At 34.9% G+C, this 25,827-nt stretch overlaps 1 protein-coding gene across 2 annotated transcripts; it reads left to right on the top strand.

Moving 5' to 3' along the window:
* The first annotated feature begins 345 nt into the window (after nucleotides 1-345).
* Nucleotides 346-5,124, top strand: LOC107842972. 2 transcript variants are annotated; one of them, XM_016687064.2, is made up of 2 exons: nucleotides 346-1,086; nucleotides 4,776-5,124. In XM_016687064.2, the coding sequence occupies exons 1-2, from the start codon at nucleotides 491-493 to the stop codon at nucleotides 4,780-4,782; spliced, it is 603 nt and encodes a 200-aa protein (XP_016542550.1). In that variant the 5' UTR covers nucleotides 346-490; the 3' UTR covers nucleotides 4,783-5,124. The 2 variants fall into 2 exon arrangements, with proteins under 2 accessions (XP_016542550.1, XP_016542551.1); XM_016687065.2 differs by having other exon boundaries at nucleotides 349-1,086; nucleotides 4,769-5,124.
* The last annotated feature ends 20,703 nt before the right edge of the window (nucleotides 5,125-25,827 follow it).

Raw genomic sequence — 25,827 nt, 5'->3', positions numbered from 1 at the left:
ACAGATTGATATTCATTGATAAATTTAGGCTCTATTTGGCCATGAAAATTACTATTTTTTGGAGTTGGAGTTGGAGTTCTATTTGACCATGAATATAAATTAAAATTGTTTTTAAAATTTTGTGAGAGAAGTATGAGTGAAAAAGTAAAAATAAATAAAACTTGTTTTCAATTTTTCAAATAATTTTTTGAAATTGGAGTTAAAAAATTAATGATCAAACGTCTTTTATTTTTACTTTTTTTCATCAAAATAAAATAATTTTTTGAAAAAAAAGAAAAAAATTTGTATGGCAATCGGCTATTTATTTTTTACTTCTTATTGAAAATTCTACTCCCGTCACTGGTTAGAGGGACTATAAAATAAGACACTTCACAATGCTCTACCTTCTCCCTCTCTTTTTCTTGGTTGCCCATAAACCCAAAAAAACCTCTACTTAAACCCTTCATCAAAGTTCAAAACTCCAATCACCATTCCACCGCCGTCAACCACCATGAGTTCCTTCACCGCCACCACCCCAAACTTCGACAACCTCCTCCTCCAATCCCTAATGAACCGTCTCCAAATTCGTTCTCCTTCCAACTCACCTTCTCCACAATGCCTCGAAGATCTCCTCTTCAACACCCTCCCTTTCTCTTCCGAAGACGACGACGACAACGATAAAATCGACCTTTTTTCTTCCCAAGCCAAGTTATCGAAAGAAGAATCCCTTGTAGAGAAAGAGATTATACGGATAATATTAACGGGGAATGTTGATTCGTTGATGCCGAATTCGGGTCAAGCTGTTGTTATTGGTGAACATCATATATGTATTGGGTTTCATGAGGATACGGGTTCTGATTATCGGGTGTGGGAATGGCATGGTCATATTATGCTTTTTGATGAGGAAAATGGGTATATGCCGGAATATATATATGGGAATTATTTTGAAAGAGTTAATGGGAAGATTGTGAAGGAGAAAAGGGGAGAAGAGGAAAGTGAGAAAGAGGAGAAAATTGGGAATTTGGGATTGAGAGAGTTGATTCAATCTGGGGAGACGAATAATGAGGGACGGATTCTTAGGAGGAATATAAATGCTGGCTCTACAAGGTTTATTACTGAATCAACGCTTTTCGCCTTTTTTTTTATGTGTGTTTAGCTTGAGTATTTTGTGTGTTTATATATGTTGTTTATTGTGTTTTGATATCTCTATGCTGAATTACCACTTTTCACGGTTATCATTTGTGTGTTTTGCTCGAGTATTTAGCGCGTTGAGATATGTTATTGGTGAACATCATATATGTATCGGTTTTGCATAAGGATACGGGTTTGGATTATATGGTATGGGAATGGCATGGTCATATAATGTCAATTTTCCAAGAATCAGAATTATGAGTTAAGGCTATTAGCACAGTAAAGTAGCAACTGAATACATTTGAAGACTGTGTGAACAACTAGATACATAACATGTTATCGTCATCCGTCAGCATATTAGGTGATGCTTTAGAGTATCATCATATGGGTGTTAATCCACCAGGACTTGACTGAGGAGGAGTATAGCTATGTAGGCCAGCGCTTTGTGATTTAACATGTTCGCTAACTCTTTGAACTTTGCTAAAGTAATGCTTTATAAAATGAACTCTTAGGGGCTGTTTGGTTGGTGTAATAAGGATAACAATCTTAGGATTATTCTGTCCCGCATTTGGTTATGTTATTAATTAGTGTCCAGAACCATTTGTACTAAAATGGTGGAATTATCTTATCCCATATGGAAGGTGGGATAGCTAATTTCATGGGATATCCTTGTCTATCCCATCCCAATAACGAAACGATACCCTTAATATGATATAAGGACAACAAAAACAATTAGCTCTTTGTTGGATCCATGTCAAATGGAGTATAATAATAATGTTCTCTTGCGCATTGAAGCCGGGAGAGAGACTAACTATAGCCTGTTTGGCCAAGCTTCTAAAATCCACTTATTTTAAAAAGTGCTTTGTTTAGAAGTGCTATTCAAGAAATTACTTTTGGTGATAAACAGATTGTGTTTGGCCAATAAATTTTAAAAACACTTTTGGGCAGCAAGTAGTGTTTGACCAAGTTTTTTAAAAGTGTTTTTAAGTGTATTTATCTCAAAAGTGCTTTTAGGAAAAAACTACTTTTTTAGCTTATGAAAAATTGTTTTCCCTACTCTTTAGAAGCACTTATTTCCCTTCAAAATTTTGTCCAAATACCTCATTTTTATAAAATAAGCACTTCCAAGAAAATATAAGCAAATTTAGGGAAAAATAAGCTTGGCCAAACGGGCTATTAGCATGCCCTATACTCCCTTCTCAGGATAACGTACCGTTTGATGTCTCAACTGTCAGTTTCACATTTCTGCAAACTGCTATGGTAGTTTGGTTGGTGGGATAACGGATAACAGTTTCGGAAAAAATGAGGGAGTATTTTATCCCGCGTCTTGGACCCTATCATGAATTTTTTTTGGAGTAGTGTGTTGCTTAGATGATGAAAGTAGGATTAGGGAGGATTTTTTTCGATGATGGATGGTTGACGATCGTCTTGAGGAAACTCACTCATTAGGTAGTAAGTTGGTGGCACTAAAGTTGTTTGAATGCTAAGTGCTCAGATTAGGTGCAACATTGAGAAATTCTTGGAAGAATTTAAGAACATGATTGGATAAATTGAATAGCCGCATTGAGATGCCTAGGCTCATTTACTTCTCTCTTGAGATTATATTGGCTTAGCAATGCTTGCATTGAATTTGTGTCTTTGCTTGCTTAATTTGGAGGTCGATATTAGGGGTGTGCAAAAATCGAACCGACCGATAAACCGAATCGATAAAAATGTTATTGGGTTATTGGTATTGGGTTAATGGTTTTTTATTGATTTTACAAGAAAATTTATTGGGTAAACGATTCGGTTTCGGTTTTTGCTTATTGGATTATCGGTTAAACCGATGACCCAATAAGGATACACTAAGTTATTGTTTTATCCTTATTTATGTTATATATATATAAATCTCTCTCTCTCTCTCTCTCTCTCTATATATATATATATATATATATATATATATATATATATATTATGCACTACTTATTCACAATTCAGTGATTCACAAAGTATTAACCTATTCGGGATAACAAAGGCACAATAAAAAGCTCGACTATTATCGTATTGGAAAGCTTGAAGCATTTATAGCTTCCAACAATTAGAATTCAATTTTTTCCGAACTAACATTCAGTTCAAGTTTGAAGATTCTTGTAAACTAAAATGCGTTGCATAGGATTTTGGCAGTAACTAAGATTTCATTTTTTGTTACTATTTCTATTTTATAAGTATTTTCTTATTGGTTAAATCGAAAACCGAACTGAAGGACCAAAAACCGATAAACCGAAATCGATAGGAAAATATCTTATTGGTTGGTTATTGGTTTTACATATTTAAAAATCGAAAACCGATAAACCGAACCAATAACACATAAAACCGAACCGAACCGACTGATGCACACCCCTAGTTGATATGGATTCGTCGTGTGCGCCAGTATTTGTGATATTCCGTTCTTTCTATTAATGTTTAGAACTTGCTTGATGTGTCTCCAAAGTGAAGCTTAGCCTGTTGAGACGAGGAAATGATTTAGGTGGTTCTTCGATTAGCCTTATTTTTATCCATCTCTTTGCCAACCTTCATTTTGTTCTACTTGGCTTAAGAAGTTGATCCCGCAACTCTCAAAGCACTTTAATTGAAAATGGGTGCTTGAAAGAAGTTGGGAAGTATGAACATGAGAAAGCTAGAACGGAAACTTATGAAGAAAACCGAGGGTGCATGAAAGAAAATGTATGTTATTAGTGGGAGTGGGGTTGTCTCTTGAGATCGAGCAAGAGCTTAAGTTTGGGGTAGTGATGTTTGGCATAAAATGCATACATCTTTTAGCATTTCCCAATTTTTTCCCTACCCCGCCTTGCCCTAAGTAAGTTCAGCTTTGGATATTTCACCAAAAATCTTCCTTGAAAGTAAAGTCGCTCAATAATCTATGATGAATCATTTTCTTTAACCTGTTTGTGTGTGCTACTCATTTACTTCGTCAGATTCTTTTCAAAAATTACTTGTTTACTTGCACCAAAGTAACTTTCTCTGTCTACTTGTTTGTCCACCCACGTATATGTAAATTAGAATAGTATGGATAATATAACTATTCTAATTTAATGTAAGAACAATGACTGATCTAGAAATGTATTTTGAAAGGGAAAGTGTAGGGGGTGGGGAGAGAATTTTTATACCAAGCCTTTACAAAACACCGTAAGATAATATAGTAATTCTTAATAGCATATCTGAGTAAGAGACTTGCCCCAGTGCAATCTCACAAATGGGGTCTGAGTTGAGGAGGGTAAAGTGTACGCAAACCTTACCGCTACCTTGATAAGGTAGAGAGGTTGTTTCTAATAGACTCTCGGCTGAAACGAACAATGAAAAAGAGGCGGTAGTAACAACAGAAAACAACAAGAGGAAAATAAGATGGGACTCACTACTAACCATCTAGACATGTGTATTTGCTAAACATTTTTATTGAAGATATTTACCTCTCCAAATTTTAGTCAGTATCCATTCTCTTTCACTTGATGCATTATTCCTATATGGATGATGTTTTCACTTATGAGTTGCTTCTTGTTGCGTGAAGGTGATTTTTCTCCAATTTGTTCGCCTCTTAACATTTGATTGTTCGTTTCGCATAATTTTACTCTTCCTCGTCTCTATTTCGATCTTCTTGACTGAGTATTTCCTTGTTACAAAGCTGACAGGGTCTAGACTTTGCTGTTTTACACCAAAGAAACAATTTGAGGATGTTGCATATTTTCCCTTGGCTACATGGAGATTCCTTACATTCCCTTTTCCAAGCTACTACTTGATGTTCAAATACTAGAATATTTGCAAATTGTGATCTTGCATGTTCTATTGAAATATTGCATTGCAAAGCAAAAATAGGAGCTTGTGCCAGATGAGAATAGTTCCTTCTTTTCTTCAATTCACTCTTATTTTTTTTCAATCTCTTTGTTATAAGGAGGTTGAAAATCTGTTACAGAATAAGCTGCTTTCTTTCAGAAGCAACTGTACTTGATTCTTTCGTATGTAGAGAATGCTCCTATCTTATTCGCTGCTCTAGCAAATCCCCCCCCCCCCCCCCCCCGCCCCCCGTGCTCCTCCCCCTCCCAAGCGTGAGTTTTATCTTTTGTATGGCCGTGTCCAAGGGAATATCGTTTAAAGGGGATTCTTCTTTTGATCAATTGTCAAAACTGTTTTCCGAGCTTCTTTCAAAGCACAGGATCTTCTGGACGTAGACAATGATATCTAGAGAGATCTTTTGCATATCGCAGAATGAAGTAGCACATGGTATTGTTTTTTCAATAAAATTCTCAGTAGAAACACTTTCGAGTTATTTGGACTATACCATCTGGCTGAAATACTCTTCTAACAAAAGATTGGTGAATGTACTCAATAGAATCACTATTGATATCCATCCCATTTCAGGGTAATCTTGTTTTACGGCTCGTAGTAGAGTGTATAAGAATGAATAGTATTGAATTGGCGTAGGTAGATTAGTAATGTTAGGCTCAGTGGGGAAAATTAATTAGGGTGATAAAAAGGATTCAAAACTAAAAAAGAGTGACACAGTTTTAAGAATTGAGTAGAGGTAATAATTTTAAGACTAGTGTTAGTGACATTAATTTTAAAACCTTTAGGGGTCGTTTGGTGTAAGGTATTAAAACACATAGTTCTGGGATAAAATAATAGTCTTGGGATAAAAGTTTTTGTGCCTTGTTTGATTGTCAAGTTTGCGATAAATTATTTTGGGATTAACAAATAATATTGGGATAAGTTATCCATTCTTTGAGTGGTATAAATAATTCCAACATATTTTACCTTGAGATAAAGCCATAAAATGATAAAATTCTTTGACTATCACTTTTTATATATATGTGTGTAACACACACACATATATATATATTACTTTACTATTACTATTATATGTAAGAGAGTGGGGGCTTTGGGCTGTAGGTGACAAAAAGTGTTAAAATGAGGTGTAGGTGACACAAGTCTTAATTATTAGGTGGAGGTGACAATTACTTTATTATGGATTAAGAAAGTTGGAGAAGTTTGAAAATAACTCGCAAGTTTTTAAATTTATACTTTGATCCAAATGTTAGTTAATATAACAGAAAATTGAGGGAAAAAGGCATGTTTCTCTCTCTTCTCATCCGTTGTTTTCTCTCTCTTCACGATTATTGTTGTTCATTGTTCCCGCTGCTGCTTCATTATCATCATCTTCATCTTCTTCTTGTCGACCATTGTTGTTGTTGTTGTTACCTTACTGTTGCTATTTTATCAATTTCTTAGGTCAAATTTTGTTTCGAACATCACCACTTTTCACTTTGATATTACTTCATAGGAGACCTTGGTAAGTCAAATTATGATTTTTAGTTGAATTTGTCATCTGAGCTACAAAGTTACTGCTATTTTTTCTAACTATGGATAGAAGCAGACCATGAATCCAACATAAGTGCCCACAATTTAAACAAATCACTCATCTGGTGCATCAGATGAGTAATCTGTTGCAGCAGACTAGTTATCTGTTGCATCAGACTGATTATTTGTTGCATCAGACTGATTAATCTGTTTGGAACAACACAAATCAGCCCCTGCCACAAACCCAACAGATAACCAATATGTTTTGCTATTGCTACTGGATTCAAAATTATTTCTTACGTCCAATCGTCGACATGTTTGTTGAGAATATAATAGACAGAATGAAAATTAAATACTTCCCCCGTCTCAAATTACCCGTCCCAAATTTTCTAATTTGATTTCTTATTTAACTTGTTTTTTTTATTAATCAAGAATAGATAAAAAAATTTCATGTTTTACCTTTTGCATTAATCACTTTTTCTTCAAATTAAAATGTAAACATCATTTACTAGGGGTATTATGGTAAATTAGGCATGTTATTAATTATTTTTCTTAATCAATGTGTCATTTCAATTTGGGACGGGTAGGGTAATTTGAGACGGGGGGAGTTGTCAGTTGAAACAGACTAGTTATTTGTTGCAACATATGAGTAATCTGTTTGGAACAACATAAATCATCCCCTGCCACAAACCCAACAGATAAATCTTAAATCTTGCTATTGCTATTGGATTCAAAATTACTCCTTACGTCCAATCGTCGACATCCAATCGTCGACATGTTTGTTGAGAAAATATAGACATAATGAAGATTAAATATGAATTAAAACGATCGAAGTTGATCAAACATAATTTTTTTATTAAACTAAAACAAATAGAAATACATATACAAACTTAGAAAGAAAGAAGAAACAAAATAATCTAATTACTATTAATAGATTCTTCATCATTATTATTATTATCGCCAGCCGCATCTTCAGCAGGCAGCAGCAACGTCCTTCTTATCCTGCGGATCTCCTGCAACATCCTTACTCTGACAGCGGCCAACTCCCACTGTATATCATGTACCTGCCTCTTCAGTTCTTGTACGTCGTCTCGTAAAATAGCGACATCCCACACTAGATCGCCCATAGCTAGAACATACATAAATTGACAAAAAACGCAAAAAATAAAAGTAAAGAAAAGAATTCGAAAGTAATACAACGTATATTTACACAAAAAACAAGAAAAAAACTTACCAGAGACGGGGAAAAGCAATCAAGTTCTTGAAGAGAAAGTAGTTGAAGGTGTAATACGAAAGACAAGAGCAAGAAATAAATACATATGTGTAGTAGAATGAACGAGTAAGGAGGGACATATTTATAAAGGATTGAATTTAAATGAGTTAGGTAAAAAGGCACGACTGTTTACCTCTATTTATTAATATTGGTGACTTTTTGATTAATGTGGAAAGTTGTGACTTGATAAAATTCTTTTTAGTAACTGTTTTTTTGAGTTGTGGCAACAAATTATATATCTATTGCATCAGATAACCCATCTGTGACAACAGATATAAAATTTATTGCAACAAATCTACGATCAGTTGCAACAGATAGTATATCTGTTGCAACATATATCTTTTTAATAATCATCATATCTTTATTTTTAATCCAAATTTGGTAACTTTTTTATTATATAAATTAAAAAAACATATTAAAAAACAAAAAGGCGCGACTGTTCACCTCCATTTATTAATACTGGTGACTTTTTTATTACTGTGGAAAGTTGTGACTTGATAAGTTCTTTTCAGTGACCATTTTTTTGAGTTGTGGCAACAGATTATATATTTGTTGCATCAGATAACCCATCTGTGACAACAGATATACTATTTGTTGCAACAAATCTATGATCTGTTGCAACAGATAATATATCTGTTGCAACATATATCTTCTTAATAATCATCATATCTTTATCTTTAATTCAAATTTGATGACTTTTTTATTATTATATAAATTAAAACACAGATTCAAAAATTAAAAGGCACGACTGTTCACCTCCATTTATTAATATTGGTGACTTTTTTATTGCTGTGGAAAGTTGTGACTTGATAAGTTCTTTTCAGTAACCATTTTTTTGAGCTTCAACAGATATACCATTTGTTGCAACAAATCTACAATCTGTTGTATCAGATAATATATCTGTTGCACATATAAGCTATCTTTTTTAATAATCAACATATCTTTAATACAAATTTGGTGACTTTTATTATATAAATTAAAAAAATAGATTTAAAAATAAATATGTCGAAGAGTCACGATCAATTATTAAAATTAAATAACCGTTCTGTTACGGTTATAAATTGAGTTTATCATTTATTTCCTTATTATTTATTTACGAATCATTTTTCATATTAAATAATTGGAAAGTCATGTCTTTTCACCCCCTCAATAACAATAACTCTTTTTTATTAATAACCGTCTGTTGCAACATATGATCGATATATCGCATCAGATTAACCTCTGTCGACATGTTGATAATAAGGAATAAGCAAGAATGATAATTAAATACTAAATAAGAATTAAAAGTTCAAAGTCGACCACCAAACATAGATTTTTGAATCCCTTGGGTAAATCTGATATACAAAAGGAGGAAAATACATACATACGCTAAAAGAAAAAAAAACATAACCTAATTATTATTACTATTATTATTATTATTATCATTACTATTATTATTATTACTATTAGTATTGTCAACCAGACAATTTTCATCCGGCAGCAGCAGGGCCCTCCTCAGCTTTGCTCCGAAGTCTGCCATATTCCTCTGGAGTTCATTTAATTGCCTTTGAAGTTCCTGCAAGGACTCGATATGAATCTTCTTGTACGAATCTGGATCAACCATATTTGTAAGTGTAGTAGAATGAACAAGTAAGGAGAGATCTATTTATAAATGATTGAATTGGAAGGGGTTAGTCAAACAAAAAGCCACGACTGTTCATATCTCTTAATTAAATAAAACTGGTGACTTTTCAAATATGTAAAGTAAAAAAAAATCTAAATACAATATTTTATATTTTTATTGTACTTCGAAAAGAAAAGAAAATTGCTTTAAAATAAATCTAACAGATGGGTAATCTGTTGCAAAATATATTTCATCTGTTAGATAACTTACAACATATTAACAATCTATTGCAACAGATGGATATATCTGTTTGATTTTTCCAATAGATATGCCATTTATTGCAATAGGTTGATCATGTGTCGTAACAGGTATCTACAATTGTTTGTCAATTTAAACAGATGTGGCATCTGTTGCAACTAGCTAATCATCTGTTTATTCAATTTAAGCCATGGATGGGCTAGGAAGAATAAGGTACGTGCAGATGGATCCACTATCATATGTGTGGGAGTTAAGTAAGTATTACTGACAAGGTCACCGGGACAACACACACAAAGTATAATGTTTTTGTGAATGCAGTTTTTAATCGATTAGGCACTGATCACTCAAACAAGATCCTGCATTGTACAGTTAAGTTTGATGGGTTCAAATTTGAAAAGGCCGAGGGCCCCATGAAGATAGTGCAGATACCCTGTTACAAATTACAAAAGGTTGTTGCTCTTGTTTATGTGTGTCAAGTTTTGAGAAGGGGTCAATATTTGGTGTCATTGCAGAGATCCAATAACAATTGAACTTAACTTTAAGTGTGCATTAGACTCTGAGGAGGCCTTCGAAGCCTCACACTGCAGTAAACAAGAATGGAAAAACCAATAGAAATTCCCCTGGCCTAAATTTACATGGAGGGGTTGTTCGAGAAGATGATTATACTCCAGAAGGAACCAAAGGAGAATGCCTTCGAGGGAAAAGGGAGTTGATGAAAGACTATATCATCTGAGAGCTAATTGAAGAGGAGACATAGGGTAGCAAGGAACTTCTAGCAAATCTGGCCGATGAAATTATCTTAAAACATGAGAAATCTGAATCAAGTGCAAATATAAAATTGTATCCGATAATGTAATTTCGTCTGTTGTTTCTTTCAAAGAAAAATAATGCAGATGAACACTTTGCTAGGGAGCTGCTAGGTAGCGCGGTTGGGATTATCACCTAGATAAAAAAATAGCATAAGACCAAGAAAGTCACCTTAAAGGAATCGAGGGTTGAAATGTTGTACAGTAAGTCTAGAAAACTTGCGCTAACAGCAACTGCAGTTAAAGTAAGGAATCTAAGCGAAGGCAGTAATTTTTGAATTTTAAATTGCATCTCGTGCCTTCTTGTTTGTTGTTTCGATTAGGTCCACTGTTGTTGACCTGATCGAAACCACACGCTATGTAACTCCTTGCTTATTAATTTATCAAATTGGTTGAGCAAGCTGTATTGAGCATCGCTCGATAAAAGTGTGTTCAACTACTGGGACCACATCTTTAGTGTGCATCAACACATTTTAATCTATAACAAACACAGGGACCCTCTATATATCCTTTAAGGCTTCCGAAGAAAGTGTTCTGAAGGCCTTCTAAAATGCACAACTTTGAAGGTGGTGTTCCTGATTGAGCTCACAAGAGATCAGGAACTCTTGACGTACTTCGAAGACGACAACGATAAGCTTGAATACAGAATCAGCAAGCTGGAAGTAAGCTTGAAAATTATCAAAATTCACAAACTAGAGCAAGCCTATGATCTTCTCCAAGAAATAATGAAAGCATCCTAAGGCTATAAAACACAATCAATTAATCCATATTGATAAGGAAGTAATGATACTCAATTTGTCTTTCAATCACGTTTGTGGTTCCGATCAGGTCAACAACAGTGGACATAATTGGAACCACAAACAAGAAAGCATGAGATGCAATTTAAAATTTAGAAATTACCGTCTTCACTTAGATTCCTTACTTTAACTGTAGTTGTTGTTGGCACAAGTTTTCTAGACTTACTATACATCATTTCAACCCTCGATGCCCTTAAGGCTGCTTTCTTAGTCTTCTGCTATTTTTTATCTAGGTGATAATCCAGATCACGCTACCTAGTCACAACTCCCTAGCAACGTAACCATCTGCATTATTTTTCTTTCAGAGAGACAAAAAATGAATTTACATTATCGGATACGATTTCATATTTGCACTTGATTCAGATTTCTCATGTTTTAAGATAATTCCATCAGCCAGATTCGCTAGAAGTTACTTTCTACCCTATGTCTCTTCTTTAATTAACTCTCATATGATATAGTCTTTCATCAACCACCCATTTTTCCTTGAAGGCATTCTCCTACCGCACTTACTGGCGTATAATTATCACCCCGAGCAACCCAACCATATAAATTTGGGCTAGGGCGATAACTATATTGGTTTTTCGTTCTTGTTAGATGTAGTGCAAGGTTTCAAAGGCCTTCTCAAAGTCCAATGCACCCTAAAAGTTAGTCCAATTGCTATTGAATCTCTTGACAATGGCACCAAAACTAGGTCCCTTCATAATACTTAACAAATAAACATGAGCAACAACTGACATTAAATCTTAGCAGGGTATCAGAACCATATTCATGGTCCCTCAGCCTTATCAGTTTGGACCTACCAAACTTAACTGTAAAATTGCAGATATCTTGTTTTAATGATCTATGACTAATCGGTAAAAACAACATTCACAAAATCAGTGTACTCTATGTGTGTTTCCACGATAACATTATCAGTAATACATACCTCCCACATATGAAGTGGTTTTATCTGCATGCAGCTTATTCCTCTGAACCCATCTTTACTGTAGCCACGTGTGATGGTCGGGCAAAAGTTGATCAACTTTCAGTACCTTATATCTATAAAGAAGAGAAAAAAAATTAATGTCACAAAAAGAACATTATTCATCTGTTGCAACAAATGTAGAGTTTGTTGCATCTGCTGAGGAGTCTGTTGCATCAGATAAGGAGTCTATTGTATCATATATAGAGTTTAATGCAATAGATCTGGAGTCTGTTACAACAGATGTGGGGTCTGTTGGAATACATCAAACTAGCCTTGTTGGTGGTTTGATTTGTTCCAACAATTGCTCCGTCTGTTGCAACATCAACAACACCTTAAACTACAAAGAAACAACAAATAAAAAATATCAACAACAAAGAAAATAACAACATTTGTTCTAACAACATCATCAACAACAAAGAAGCAACATCCTATGTTCCAACACCATCAACAACAACACACCATAAGTTTCAACAATGTCAACCCTACCAACAACATCAATAACAACATCAACAACAAAGAAACAAATAAAAATACATACAAAAAAATGATACTGCCAATAAGGCTTTTAAACTTCTCCCAACAGATGACTTTTTTTGCATATTGTAGTAAAACTTCTCGGTTTGTTTATTCAACAATTAAAAATTCCTTCAATTTTTTAAAATAAATATGATATGGGTAAATGGTAATTAAATAAAAAAACAAACGTAAATAACTTGCAAAGAAGAAGACGAGAATGAAAGAGCAATAGTGAATCATACTTAATGTCAAAAGGGGATCAAAACAATAATTTCAGTCGAAGAATCTAATATATAGATCGGTTTAGATCAGAAAGGATCTTTATGAGAAAGATGAGAGAAAAAAGGTTATGATAACCCTAAAAATGAGACAAAGAAAAAGATGAGAGACGAATAAAATAAATTTAGGGCTGAAGGAGAGATGAGATAATTCTAATTTTTAGATGTACTACCCTTAATATTAAATGACTAAAAAAAATGTATTTATTCAAATTTATATTTTCAAAGCATAATTAATAAGACTAATTTGGTAAAATAAATCCCTAATTAATATTTTCTTAATGGTTGTGCCAGGTCAATAGGGGCCAACTAATATGAAACGGAGGAAGTATTAGGGGTTTCAATATTCATTAATTAATATTCATTAATAATTTGAGGGGCACGAGGAAGAAAATTGGTGACATTGAAAAGACAAGACAAGACTACTCAATGAGATTTTTGAGTTATCCAAGAAATATTTTTTACTGCCTTTAGTAGTACTACTTTATCTACTTGGACAAAAGCTTGCTTTAAAATTAAAAGAAAAAAAAAATTTCAAACAGATATATCGTCTTTTGCAACAGATATAAATATCTGTTTGAAAAATTTCAACAGCTCAGTCATCTGTGACAACAGATGCAAATGTCCATTTGATAACTAAATTAAATATGTCATCTGTTACAACAGATATCAATAACTGTTTGAAAAATTCCAACAGCTTAGTCATTTGTCACAACATATGCAAATGTTTATTTGATAATTAAATCAGATATGTCATCTGTTGCAACAGATATAATTATTTGTTTAAAAATATCCAACAGCTCAGTCGTTTGTTGCAACAGATTTCATTGCAATTGATTTAGGTAGAAATTGGGATGAATGAATGAGCTCACAAGGTCAACAACAACTTCAATTGAGTCGTTGCATTTGCATGGTGTTGGTATTGCATTTATCCCGACCCGAGTCATCGATCGATCACTCTGAGTTGAAATAAGTTCTCATTAACTTAATGTTAAGATTAATAGTACCTAAATTGATTTAGGTGAAACTAGAGATGAATGAATGAGCTCACAGGGTCAACAACAACTTTAATTGAGTCATTGCATTTGCATGGTGTTGGTATTGCATTCATTCCGACCCGAGTCATCGATTGATTACTCAGAGCTGAAATGAGTTCTCATTAACTTAATGTTAAGATTAATAGTACCTAAATTGATTTAGGTGGAACCAGGGATGAATGAATCAGCTCATGGGGTCAACAACAACTTCAATTAAGTTATTCCATTTACATGGTGTTGGTATTGCGTTCATCCCGACCCGAGTCGTCGATCGATCACTCTGAGTTGAAATAAGTTCTCATTAACTTAATGTTAAGATTAATAGGACCTAAATTGATTTAGGTGGAACTAGGTATGAATAAATGAGCTCACAAGGTCTTCAACAACTTCAATTGAGTTGTTGCATTTACATGGTGTTGGTATTGCGTTCATCCCGACCCGAGTCGTCGACCGATCACTCGGAGTTAAATGAGTTCTCATTAACTTAATGTTAAGATTAATAGTAACTAAATTGATTTATGTGGAACTAGGGATGAATGAATGAGCTCACGGGGTCAACAACAACTTCAATTGAGTTGTTGTATTTGCATGGTGTTGGTATTGCGTTCATCCTAACCCGAGTCTTTGGCCGATCACTCGGAGTTGAAATGAGTTCTCATTAACTTAATGTTAAGATTAATAGTACCTAAACTGATTTAGGTGGAACTAGGAATGAATGAATAAGCTCACAGGGTCAACAACAACCTCAATTGAGTCATTGCATTTGCATGGTGTTGGTATTGTGTTCATCCCGATCTGAGTCATTGATTGATCACTCTGAGTTGAAATGAGTTCTCTTTAACTTAATATTTTAAAAACTATATCTTTCGAAATTTTAAAAATTAATTAAGATCAATTCGGACCAAATTAACAATTTCAAAACTTGTCATTCTTTTTCAAAATTACAAATCAACCTATACATATCATCCATTCGTGGGAAAAACTTTTTCTCATTTCAAATCTCAAGTTCTCGCTCCTCTCTCTCTCTCTCTCTCTCTCTCAACAATGCAGACAATAACAACTCAACATATTGCTCAACCCTTCAAAACAGATCAATTTTCTTCTAATTTTCGACTATATAGTTGTTATTTTCAACTTCATTCTGGCTTGTATCCGTCATTTTCTCTGTCTTCGCAGGTAACAGAGTTTGAGAATAGTTCTACATTTGTTCTTTATTCTAAAAATTAGGGATTTTTAGTTAATGATGAAAAAGAAGACTTTTAGTTGTATTATCTTCGAGAATGGGTTAACAATTTTGTATTTTGATGCTAAAAAGTAGGAAGCACCCGAGAAAACCCTAGTTTTTGTCTTAGTATTTTGTTGACTGTTGTGGTATTGTTGGATGGTATTTGTGGTGTTGTTGGTGTCTATTATTGGTGGTGTCGGTATTTGTGTTTTGATGGTGGTGTCGGTGGTCTTGGTGTTGGTATTGGTGGTGGTCTTGGTGGCATTGGTTGTGGTGGTGGTGGTCCATTTGTTGCAACGGGTGGAAGATCTATTGGGAGATATTAAATAGGTCTTCAAACAGATTCCCTATCTGTTCGAACTGATGGGTTATCCGTTGGAGTATTTTTTTTGTAATGTGGAGTAGAATAATTTATTGAAATTTGTCTTACCTTTTTAAAAAAAATTATGCAGACATCAAATGCAATGTATTTTTTGTTTTTTCTATTGTTTATAGTTAAAAGATATCTCTCAAATGAAAAGAAACTGAAAGTGGAGAAAGTGGATCAACTTTTGATCACCAAACAAAAAAGGCTAGAGTACGGATAGATTCAGAGGAACTTCCAGAACAATCTCAGTTAGGGAAAAATGAAGCTGAGGAAAGTGATAACTTATTCTCACCAATGGGGCATGAAATAATATCAAAATCCCAGCATGATTCTGTCAAAACCATTAGTATTGACAAGTTTCGAGTTGCAATGCCGATGAATAGCCCTAACACAGTATTTGGTGATCTTGTACTTAAATGTCAGTTGGGGAAACCTTTTGACGAACTTAGGAGTATTATGAAGAATAAAAACATAGATGGACTTTTTAAGAAGAGTTTCTTTACATACTTTCTCGAGCTGTCTGAGGACCACACTCTCCATTTTCTAATGAGCATGGTATATAGCCTTCTTAAGTCTAGGATCAAGTATGCGGAGGATGATAAAGATTCGAAGGAGGACAAAAAAAAGATGGATGAAGTCTGGATCAAATACTATGGCATGCTGGTTTGATTTGGATAGAAAGAGTTTGCCATAATGATGGGCTTGAGATGCGATCATCCAGAAGAACCTCTCATCAAGGAAACACCCCACAAAGGGTCCAACAAACGCAAGGTAAAAAAGATGGGTTGTTGAGCATTGTTGGATCTAGTTACAAAGGGGAGGATTTTATGGCGGATCTCGAGAATAAAAACATACCAAAGCGCTACAGGAGAAATTATGCTTAGTTTGGTTTGTCCATTCCATTTTATTGGCAAGAGACATCACGAAAGTCATAGAACCTGATTTGTTGGCGCTTGCTGAAGATTTTGGAAAATTCAACAATTGTCCCTGGAGATATGACAGCTACTACTTGACTGTCGAATATTTACTAACAAAGCTATCCCTAAAGACGATCACATTATACGGCTTCCCCTGGGTTTTCATGGTAAAATTGATCACTATTTTTACTCATCCATTAATTTATATTAAATATAATTATTATGACTTTTTTTTTGCTTGCTTTCTGTTTACATTTTTTAGGCTTGGGCATATGAAGCCATTCCTCCCCTCCGAAAGCAGCTCAAGGATTACTCGAATAAGGTTTTTCATCCAAGGATCCTTAGGTGGTTGACTGCAACCAAGAGCAGCAAAAAATATATTAAGGAGGCTGATCTCTTTAACCCTTCGGATGATGCAGTATGTCTTCTTTCAACTAAAATAATTTGCCTCAAAGAAAGATATTGAAATAGATGTTCGACCTGTTGCGACAGATAGGTCATCTGCTGCAATAGATTACCTATTAACTGCAACTGGTGCAACATATGGGTAATCTATTGCGACAGATGATCCATATTTCGCAATAGTTTAACCGTCTGTTGCTCTGGTTCTCTGAACATGACTCAATAGATTATCCATCTGATACAAATTATGCAACATGTGTGTAATCTGATGCAACATATTGTCAATCTGTTGAGACATACAAATCAGCCGTTGTGGTAGCTAGATCGTCTGTTGCATAAGTTGCCTGTGTTAACATCCATGTAACCCAACTGACTGCAAATTATTATTATATGATTTAAATGCCTCATATTTTTTTATAGGTTGTGAATCCTTGGATCGTGCCTACTATTGATGAGCTGGGGATGACTTCTTTTCTTACATTGGGTCTTGTTGATACAAAAGAAAATCCTAAGGTGGAGTTAATAAAGAAGGAATTGGCTGGAATAACATCCATAAGAAGAGCAGTTAGCCAAGGTCAGCCTAATGTTGAAGTTCTTCACGACCAACCTCAAACTGTAACAGATCTGGGTGCTTCTTCTGGGGGTGTTGCTGGTGGAGTTATTTATGATGGTGGCAGCCATCCTGATGCTGCTGCTGTCAGTTGTGATTATGAGGATGCTGGTGCTCAGCAAAAAATAAATACTTTTGGAAACACCCTTTGCAAAGGTCCCTCTCACCCCTATAGCGGTCCTCCTTCCTTTACAGTGGTCCCTCTCACCCCTCTTTACCCTCATGTTCTTATTGCAAATACAAAGTATGCAAAGACAGAGAGGATAAAATCCTTGAAAAGGTTGAGGCTATTGCTGAAGCTGCTGAGGAGTTAAAATCCAGGAGGGGTGTCATACCATCCAATGAGGTGAGGGAGCCATGCACTCCTACAGTGGCGGTTAGGAGAAAGAGAAGAAAAATTAGATAAATTCTCTTCGTTCTGAAAACAACAAAAATTACAACTCCTCCCGCTCCAAGAGTTATTGAAGTTCAGGGGCCGCTGAAAAAGGTGGGCATATTTGCAGCACTTGGCAAGGAGAAGAAGAAGGAACTGCAAGAAATCATGAATGGCAGGATGAAGGTTCGAAAATAATACACCATGTATTCATTTTCCGCCAAAGACTTTATGAATATGACAAACATGGGTGAGTGGTACGAGGACAATGAAAGTTTACTTTTACTAACCTAGCCTTTCAATCTACTCCATGAAGAAGAATCTACGCAGTAGATGTGTAATCTATCGCAAGAGCTTGGTATTCTGTTGCAACATAATACACATCTGTTGTATAAGTTGCGTTGGCTGGGTAATCTGTGAACTGATTCAGAGAACCCTCTACTTCGAATTTTTTTCATTGTGTTTTTATTCTTTAGAATTACTAACCTATTTAAAAATTATCTTCTTCTACCATAGTATGTTGATGAAATTCTTTGCCTCATGAGGGGTAGGCAATTAGCGTACCCGGATGCTTATGATGTTGCCGATAGGATAATGGACCTCAACTTCTACTATAATTTCAAGGATAGGTACGCTGATCTCCATAAGCTAGCTGATTCCAGTGGCTCAGGATTTGATAAGTTAGTTTCTATGTCCAATCGGATGAAGAAGTGATTAAATATATTAGAGGGAAGAGGCCATATCCACTCGACAAGAGATAGACCAAGGCAAAGAGAATCCTTGCAGTCATGAACATGGAATTCAAACATTTTCTCGTTGTTGAGATACTACTCTACGAGGAAAAGATTAAGGTTTATGACTGCAACTCACTTGTCTTCAGCGAGGACCCATTTTTAGCCCACATGCAGCCATTCTTGAAGTTGTTGCCCAAGTTGTTGATGCAGAGTAAGCTGATGGATCATTTGCCGACTGAAGTCTTGATGAAGGAATCATGGGATTTTGAAGGTCGAAATAAGAACATCCAGCTCCCAAAAAATAAAACTGGTACAGCGTGCGGGCGTACTCGCTTGCATACATCGAGTGTTTGCTAATCGGCACAGAAAAGATCCGTATGTACGACGCCGTTGTGGGAAAGATGCAATAGGTCTAGGCTTATGGGGTACTAACTAAATGGTTGGATCCCATGTATAAAGAAGAATATGTACAAAGACGGAGACGAACACGATAATAATTTTTCATTTCAAGCCACTTCACTTTACATGTAGTGGCAATAATTTTTATACTGGCCAAGTTGAATTTTTATAATGCAACAGATAGTATATCTGTTGTAACAGATATAATACCTGTTGTGATAGATTGATTATCTGTTGAAATAGGTTGGTCATCTGTTGCATTAATAGATGTTTCCTAGTCTGTATGTCTTAACAGATATCCAATCTGTTGCAACATATAATCTATCTATTGCAACTGACAGGTAATTTGTTGGAAAAAATTAAGAAAGTAGGAAGACCTATTATATAATTTCCAGCAGATGACCTACGTATTGCATCTCATGTTGCAACATATGTCTAAATCTATTTGATAAGATATGTCGTTTGTTGCAGCAGATGTATTATCTGTTGCGATATTTGAATCTAGTATTCCATTTCAATTAACATGTTCAAAACTAAGGATTAAATCATATTCATAGACAACATAAAATAAGTTGAAGCCTTCAAAAATTACATGAAATAACTTAACAAATAAATGAAATGTAAAAAAATTATTATGGGTACAAATGATCTACTTTACAAATAAATCAACAAGTTAAACCAAGGAGGATAGCTTTTTACATTGACAGACTCAAGCTATAAAGATCTACTCCATATGGACAAGTTTTTCATCTGGTGCTGCAAATTTTGGCTTTGGTCGACGTGGATCTTTAATGTCGCTTGCGTACAGCTTTTGAGCTTTTGCTTCTCCGTATTCCATAAAAGAGCAGGATATCTTTTTTGGAGTAATCCGACATCAAGTCCATCATTTGGTACTTGTAATCCATCGCTCAAATACTTGGCGTACGCAGCAACAAAAAGACAACAATCCCTGCATTTTAAAAAAATAGATAATCTATATCTTGTCGTTCATGCAAGCGTTGTAAAATTTATGAAATAAAACTAAATCATGACACTTAAACTTACAGGCTGCCAATGGTTTGTTGAGCAATTCCTTCAACATATTGTACATCAAATAGAGTACCCATTTTATCCAGTATGCTTCAATTGTCAACCAATCAGTACAAACCTTGTGGTCCAAAAAGCCACTCATATCAAGGTAAGTAGGTAATATTTTGGCCAGCTTTTGTATCTCAGACGACGGCCCGAAACGTCTCTTTCACGATATCGATTCATAAAATTGGATGCGCCTCTCTTTTAGAACGACGACAGCCAACACCCAATGGAATTCATCACCATAATTGATTGGGATGTACACTTCGTCGACCAAATGCCAAGGTAAGCCAGTCAGAATGCTAAAACCTTTGATGATTTTGATTAAGCATAACTCATTTCAGGAAACTTTCGGCTGTTGTTGACAATACCTATCATAGGTATTATTGATGTAAACTTTGTACAAACAATTGCCTGTCGTGTATCTGTCTTGTTCTAGTGTTTGTAACTTGGCCTTCTTTCGGATGTAGTAAAAAATGACATCGATGTGCTGCACATATAATCAAATATTTTGGATTACGTGATGAAAAATTAATACACAGATATAATTAAATAAAATATTAATTAATAGTAATATGTATGACATTTAAACCTCAACATTCCAGTAAGTTTGGGTCTGTGACATCAAATAGAACGAATTCTTCATTTCAGGATGTGCAATAATAAAGTCAAACATATCAAAACCAAGACTCGATTCGTTCACTTTATAGCATTCGTCATTTTATTTTCTACGTGATGATTTATATGTGTTAATGTCCGTTCTTACAACAAGATCGTATAAATCAATATCTTTAAAAATTGATTTATGTACTTGCCGGCATGATGCTTTAACAGCCCATCGGCAATCCATTATGAATATTCATTGATCAACTGTGTTAGTTTTTTTGGAGCCTCATCCGAGATGTTGAACCCTTCAAATGGATAATTCTTCCGTTCTCCCGAATTGACAGGCTCTAATTTTTCTTCTTCTTTGGAAGCAGTTGATGGATTATAGACTGTGATATTATGCTTTTCAGTAGTGGTTTCTACTGTGACATCCACCCGAAAAGCCAGAAATTGTCAATGCTAATTACAGATATATAAGAAATTATCCATCTGTTGCAATATATAGATCATCTGTTGGGACGAATTCGAATAGGTAAATCAAGAGCAGTACAATAATTTCAAATAGATGACTCATCTGTTGCAACAGATAACGCATATGATGCAACAGGTTAGATAACAGTTGCAACAGATATATATATCTGTTTGATAATTTTCAGCAGATGTATCAGCTGTTGAAACAGATATGAGTCTGGTTGTTTGTTGGAATAGATGATGTACATTCACCTTCTTCGGCTCATGCTTCTCTCTTGTGGCCCTTGCACACTGTACAATGGTGCAAGACAAAGACAGAGGCATTGCAATTTTGCTTTTTCGATGCTTGATGATGCCTTGGAAGTATCTTTCCTTTTTCTCTTAGCCGCCTTGATCTCTAGTGGAGTGTATGGATATAAAATTCTCTTTGATGAAATGACATCCCTCTTAGATGTCATTTCCTTTACAGAAGCAATTAGTGCATTAATAGCATTAATTACTCCATCGTGTTTCACCTTGCAGACTTGAAATTTACATGCAAAACATTCGCTAGATATGGCCAAATTTGGAAAAAAAATCTGTACAACCAGTATGATCATAATCATAATGGCTTTTTGTTTCAAAAATTATAAGAGGAGCATCATTAGCCCCAAAAACAGCACCACTACCACTAGCATCATCAATAGCAACAAGCCCACCCTCCAAAATTGTTTTTCTTCTGATGGTTGTTGCTCCAAACAATTCCATTTTTATTCCATCAATGACCTTAGGGCCTGATAAAGTTTGCACAGACCATAAAGTAAGAAAAAGAGCATCTTCAACTCTCGTTTGATCGGAACAAGCCACGGATGGACAATTTAAAATAATCAGTACATATATTAGAATGATGATTAAATCATTTAAAATAATCATTAATTAAAATAAAAACTTGATTAGAATTGGACTTACTGCTTCCTTCGAGGAGTTGAAAAGATCAAATTTTTTTACATTTTTATCAGTTTTGGCCAAAAACCATCTCAGGATTCTTGGACAGAAAACTTCTTTCTGGTAGTTCACTTGTTGTCTTAAATAAGGAATGGCTTCAAATGCCCAAGCGTATAACATAACACCAATAAATCAAAAGCATTATTAAATTAAAAACTGATGAATCATATCATGATAAAAGAAATATTTACCATGAAGGCCCATGAAAAGCCATATAAGTTGACTGTCTTTGGCGTTAACGGAGTCAACAAATATTGGACAGTTATTTTGAAGCTTTCATAACCTCAAGGATAGCTGTTAAATGCCTCAAGATCCTCGGAGAGATTTATTAAACTGGAGCTTATGATGTTGTTAACGTCTCTCACCCAAAGAATATTATGTACAAACCAAACCAAGCACAATGATTGCTGCTTCTTTGAGAGTCCTTTACCTTTCAATGCTTCTATCAAATTTTTGTTTTTAAAGCTTGGACCAACAATGGACACCAGGTCGTCACAATCACTCGACTTGCCTTTACCTTTTTTTTGGGTGTGTGGAGTGTTTTTTTTTGGGTCAGATAGGTATAACTTAAAAAGGAAAAGAAGGATAACATTTTAGTCTGGTAACTATGGCAAACTCCTTCCAACCAAAAAAAACAGGCATGCGACAGTAATTTATCCACACCTCATCCATTTTTTCTTTGTTTTCATACATAAACCTACGCTTGAGAAGATCGTATACCATTTTCATCTATAAACGAGCATTATTGTCCTCCGGCAAATCAAGATATTACCCATAGTAGCTTTCCCTAAAATAAGCATCCAATTTTTGTTCTCGAAGTATTTTTTCTGAAGGCGTCGAAAATTTTTTCCATGACTGACTTAACCATGAAATCATCCGTTAAATCAGTGGCACCATCGCACTGCATTCTCATAGGATAATGATCAATGCTTAAGGTTTTGACCAACTCTTCGGTGGAAGGGCTATTAGCATTTGGATCATCTCTTTTGAGACATTCCTCCACCCCGTGTTTATTATCTTCTGCTCCTGATTGAGATAACACTTGTAAAGAGAGCTCATAGAGTGGTGGATATAGCTAAGCTGCTGCACTTGTTTCTTTACTTGGACTTGATTCGATTTCTTTTCTTTTAGGATCCATATTATCTTAAATTAACAGGAACATAAAATAGATTATAATTGATTAATGTATCATTAAAAAGGGATAACAGTAGATATAACATGCACAATGGTAAAATAACAGTTCTAATAGACCACACATCTGTTGCACCAGATATGTTATCTGTTGCAATATATAAACGACCTATTGCAATAAATGAGTAAACCATTGGAAATAATAAAAACAGATTACTAATCTGTTGCACCAGTTATTTTATCTAGATGCAATATATAACCGACCCATTGCAACGGATGAGTAAACCGTTAGAAACCATAAAAATAGATCACTAGTCTGTTACAACAGGTAGTTTATCTGTAGCAACATATAACCAACCTGTTGCAAAAATGAGTAATCCATTAGAAATAGTAAAAACAGATCACTAATCTGTTGCACTAAGGAGTTTATCTATTGTAACATATAACCAACATGTTGTAAAGATGAGTAATCCGTTGGAGACCATAAAAATAGATCACTAATCTATTGCATCAGGTAGTTTATCTATTGCAACATATAACCAACCTGTTGTAATGAATGAGTAATTCATTGGAAACCATAAAATAGATCACTAATATATTGTACAAGGTAGTTTATCGATTGCAACATATAACCAACTTGTTGCAAAGGATGAGTAATCCATTGGAAACCATAAAAATATATCACTAAACTGTTGCAATATATAACTGAACTGTTGCAACAGATGAGTAATCCGTTGGAAACCATAAAAATAGATCACTAATCTGTTGCACCAGGTATGTTATCTGTTGCGATATATAACTGACCTGTTACAACGGATGAGTAAACCGTTGGAGATAATAAAAACAGATCACTAAACTGTTGAAACCTATTGCAACGGATGAGTAAACTGTTGGAGACAATAAAAATAGATCATTGAACTGTTTAAATATATCACTCATCTGTTGTAAAATGAGTTATCTGTTGGATCAATACTATTTAGATTTCTTCCAAACAGAAGAGTCTTCCGTCATAACAGATGAATGATCTGTTAGATTGTTCATCTATTGCATTAGATTTTTATTATTGCATCGGATTTTAATCTGTTTCATCAGATGTTTTCATCTGTTGCATTAGAAATCTTCATCTATCGCATCAGATTTTCATCTATTGCAACGTCATTTTTACCAAGACAGACAACAAATCAACCTAGCAACACCATAAAACGACCCAAATTGCTGAACTGAAATACTACATGGTGCTCATGACCTTGAACGACCACAAGCTAACCCATGACTGATATCTGTACCTATATACTATATCAGATGACATAATAATGCGGAAACATGCACTGAAAGGCCATAAGATTCAATCATGAACATAACTGAATAACGTAACATCTGTGTAGGATAATAGAATACCCAAAATAAAACTGAAGTCTAAAATATGATAGTTTGTATCTAGTTTGAAAGCCTCTACTATCTGAAGTATCTGAATAAGGAGTTGATGGGACATGTCCCCAACTAACTCTAACTAATAAGCTAATCAATGAGATTCTAGAAAATCATTATGTCCTCAAGGATGAGGACTCACTTCTACTCTGACTGCTGAATCTGGAATCTACTGCTGATCTGAAACTTGTGTCTCTGAACCCATGGTGTAACATAAAAAGAAAGCACCATAGCGCAAATGTGTCAGTACATATGTACTGAGTATATATGTGAGGTAAGCTAAATGCAAGGGTTTACATGCATGCTAATGCTAACTGACTGTCTAACATGAATGTGAGAATGTATACATAATTTCGTAACTGTAACTGACAACGTGATATCGTGATTACTGAATCTGAATACTGATAACATGACATGAATGATAACATGAATGACCGTACCTGAGTATAACTGATAATGTGGGTAATTGTAGCTGACAGTCCTAAATCTGATAGATCTATCTGAGTTTCGTACTGTATCTGAGTTGACTGTATCTAACAGTCCTGAAATCTGAAAAACTATTTGAGTTCTATTACTGAGAGTGATTGACTTTATCTGACAATACTGATTCTTTAATATGAAATTGTGGGAAGTAGTATCTAACCGATATGCACCAAATGTGCTATAATAGCTGAGCTGGGGTCCAATCTATGCCCTGATTGTAAGGGTGTCAATACCGCACCACTGGTAAGGACAATATGTGAGTAACCCTCATATAACAGGTAACTCTAGCGAGAACGGTAGGAACCCTCACATAACAGGTTAAGCCACCTTATCTACCCTCATATAACAGGCTACGATGTCTCAACCTATGCTGGCTATATAGTTTTGGAACGCAACGATTGCTTCTAAGAATCACACCCTCGTATAACAGGTGAGTCCCCATCCTTGGGTTCACTCGGTGCTAATTCCAACTCCCATTTGAATGGACACTGAACATGATTTACTAAACTGAACTGAGCATGGACTTAGTTACTGAATTTCCGTGGCTGACGGAATACTACTGATATCTGACAACTGACTGAGTCATGAGATCATGGAGATTTTTCCTGAGTCATAAGACTATCTGAAGTCTAAAAGTTCATAGCTTGACTGAGAAT

Source organism: Capsicum annuum, chromosome 9 (assembly GCF_002878395.1).
Source record: "Capsicum annuum cultivar UCD-10X-F1 chromosome 9, UCD10Xv1.1, whole genome shotgun sequence".
NCBI lineage: Eukaryota > Viridiplantae > Streptophyta > Magnoliopsida > Solanales > Solanaceae > Capsicum > Capsicum annuum.
The sequence above is the reverse complement of the archived record's forward strand: the minus strand, read 5'-3'. Positions and strand labels throughout refer to the sequence as shown.